A 2783-nucleotide genomic window follows, 5' to 3' on the forward strand; every position below is an offset into this window, starting at 1 on the left:
TGCTCCTCGGCGTGGAGAGCGAGTGTCAGTCGCAGAACTTAAATTGCTGGGCTCTGAGCCATCAAAGTCAGTGCTGGCTTCATCCAGCCCAAGGACCAGCACCCGGTGCTGGTGTCACACCGTGTGCCAGGGTGATGCCCGCCCACCCTCGCCGGCCCGAGAGGAGCCCACACTTCCCAACGTTGTCCAGAGCGCCCAGTAAGGGGAGGGAACAGGGAGCAGCTAGTGGGGAAGGCGCTGTCTGGCCCTCCACATGGAGCTGCAGGGGGGGAGATGGAGCAATCAGGTAATACCCCATCCTGCTCTCCCCAGGAGCTGCTGGGCTCTAACTTCGCTTAGTGGTATAGAAAAGAAAATCCCATCTCCTTTATGCAAACACAAGGCAGCGGCTCTGGTTACGCCCTCCACATCCCCTGGGGCGCAGGGGTGCATGGGGGGCAGACACAACGCAGCCAGCTCCAAGGAAGGGGCGCGTAGCTGCTCCAAGGGGGGCGGCTTTGCAGTCTTCCATCCGGCTGACACGGCCACCGTGCGGCGCTGCCCCACTGCCTGGGACACTCCCGTTGGGAACCCGAGCCAAAGGCTGACAGTTCAACATTTCATATTAAACAAAACCGACGGCGGCTGCCAGGCTGCGCCCTTCGGCGTGGTTTGTACTGCCCTGCGCTGGTGAGCGTCACACACACCTGTACGATTGCAACACGAAACAATCCCTGACCCCCGAGAGGTCTGCAGCACCGCTGGCCGGCCTGCTGAGCGGAGCCGCCGGAGTCCCTTTTCAACCGGGTGTTCTGGTGGAAAACTGGCCCCCTGGCAGCCCTCCTGCCCAGGGTCCAGCAGGAAGTCAATGCCAGGCTGGAAACACAACCTAGGAGTCCTGCTTCCAGCCCACTGTGTGGTCAACTGGACCTGTCCACCAAGCGTGCTGCAGCTCAGCCGGGGGCTACCCCTTGGGGGTCAGTTGCAGAGAGCAGAGCTGCGGTGGGCAGCGCCAGACACCCCCAGCCAGTAGCCGCCTACCCCCCGTGTGCAGCCATTGATTGTCACATGTCCCCTTCCATTCAGGTTGACTTCATAACCCTCTCGGAGGATGAGTTCAGTTACCTGCTGGAGAACATCAGCGCCTCCCCTGACTACTACAACGAGAGCAACACCTGCTGCTCTCTGCCGCCCTGCACCTTCCAGAGCCTCCAGGCCTTCGAGAGCGTCTTCTTGCCCATCTTCTACAGCCTGCTCTTCCCGCTGGGGCTGTGCGGGAACTGCATGGTGCTGCTGGTGATGCTGCAGTGCAAGCAGTCGCTGGCTGGCACCGACATGTTCATCCTCCACCTGGCCATCGCCGACACGCTGCTGGTGGTGACGCTCCCCTTCTGGGCAGTGCAGGCCGTGCACGGCTGGGTCTTCAGCACCAGCACCTGCAAGCTGATTGGCTCCATCTTCAAGATCAATTTCTACTCCAGCATCTTCTTCCTGGTGTGCATCAGCTTCGACCGGTACCTCTCCATCGTCCATGCCGTGCACATGTACAAGCGGAAGAAGTCGCAGCTGATGGTGGCCAGCTGCCTGGTGGTGTGGGGCGTCTGCATCCTCCTGACCATTCCGGATTTCCTGTACCTGGCCGTCAAGCTGGACCGTCGCCTCAACACCACGTCCTGCTCTCTGGAGTTCACCAGCGGCACCTCCCTAAGCTGGAAGGTTGCCCTGCGCCTCTGTTACCACCTGCTGGGCTTCTTCCTGCCCCTGGCAGCCATGCTCTACTGCTACATCTGTATCATCCACACACTGCTGCGCTCCCAGGGCTTCCACAAGCACAAGGCCATGCGGGTCATCTTTGCCGTGGTAGCCGTGTTCTTCCTGTGCTGGACGCCGTACCACCTGGCGCTGCTAGTCACCACGCTGATCGACCTGGGCCTGGTGGCGCGGGACTGCACCTGGGAGGCCAGGCTGGACATCGCCCTGTCGGTCACCGCCAGCCTGGGCTACTTCCACTGCGGCCTCAACCCCTTGCTCTACGCCTTCATCGGCATCAAGTTCCGCAGCAAGGTCCTGGAGCAGCTGGGCCGCCTGGGCTGCGTGAGCCGCGATTTCCTGCGCAGGCACCTCCCACGCCTCAGCCAGCTCAGGGACTCCACCTGGTCGGAGACCACCGAGGCCTCCTACTCGGGGCTGTAGGGGCGAGAGCCTGCAGGTGGGGACCTGCTCCCCAAAGGGGTGAGGGGAGCTGGGATGGCAGGGCTGGGGCGCTTGGGTGCCAGGGGCAAAAGGCTCCCCAGAAGGGCAGGGCAGGGGAGACCAGCAGGGAGGGAGGTGGGCAGAAGGTTAGCAGGCTTCGGCCCAGCTGGCACAGCCGCTGAGTCTCTGCAGTGCAGGGGGTGGGGGGGCACCAGGGGTTGCATCAGTGGTGACCCAGCCAGCCCTGGGTCCGTCCCTTCCCCTCAGCCCCGGAGCAGGCACTGAGCTGGTCCAGGCAGTGTGGCCCAGCTGCACTTCCCAGATCTCAGAGCACAATGGGCTCGGCGGGGCTCCATCAGAGGACGCTGTCTGGCAGGGACGGACGGGGCCAGGTTGGCCAGGAGCTGATGCTGCCCTGGAACAGCCCTGGAATTTGCTAGGCCCCGGGCAAACCCCGAACAAGCCCAGTCCCTGCCCGAACCACAGCCCCAGCTTCATCGAATGCGCCTCCTGCAGCGCCCGCCTCCCACCCAGCCCTACGTGAGCCGCATGACACCAGTTCTGTCTCGCTCTGCGTCAGGGCAGCCCCTGGCACGCCGGCCAAGGGTCTG

At 63.3% G+C, this 2783-nt stretch overlaps 1 protein-coding gene across 1 annotated transcript; it reads left to right on the forward strand.

Annotated features, from left to right (window-relative positions):
• Positions 1–430: 430 nt before the first annotated feature.
• LOC142004083 (C-X-C chemokine receptor type 3-like) lies at positions 431–2172 on the forward strand. The gene is made up of 2 exons (XM_074981500.1): positions 431–649; positions 1066–2172. Exons 1-2 carry the CDS (start codon positions 431–433, stop codon positions 2170–2172), a joined length of 1326 nt encoding a protein of 441 aa, XP_074837601.1.
• The last annotated feature ends 611 nt before the right edge of the window (positions 2173–2783 follow it).

The sequence above is a fragment of the Carettochelys insculpta genome, chromosome 30, assembly GCF_033958435.1.
Source record: "Carettochelys insculpta isolate YL-2023 chromosome 30, ASM3395843v1, whole genome shotgun sequence".
Classification (NCBI taxonomy): Eukaryota; Metazoa; Chordata; order Testudines; family Carettochelyidae; genus Carettochelys; species Carettochelys insculpta.

Coding starts and splice junctions, on each gene's coding strand:
- LOC142004083 (XM_074981500.1), top strand. CDS start 431: ATGGGGGGCAGACACAACGCAGCCAGCTCCAAGGAAGGGGCGCGTAGC. Junction 650..1,065: donor AGGCTGCGCCCTTCGGCGTG/GTTTGTACTGCC, acceptor CCTTCCATTCAG/GTTGACTTCATAACCCTCTC.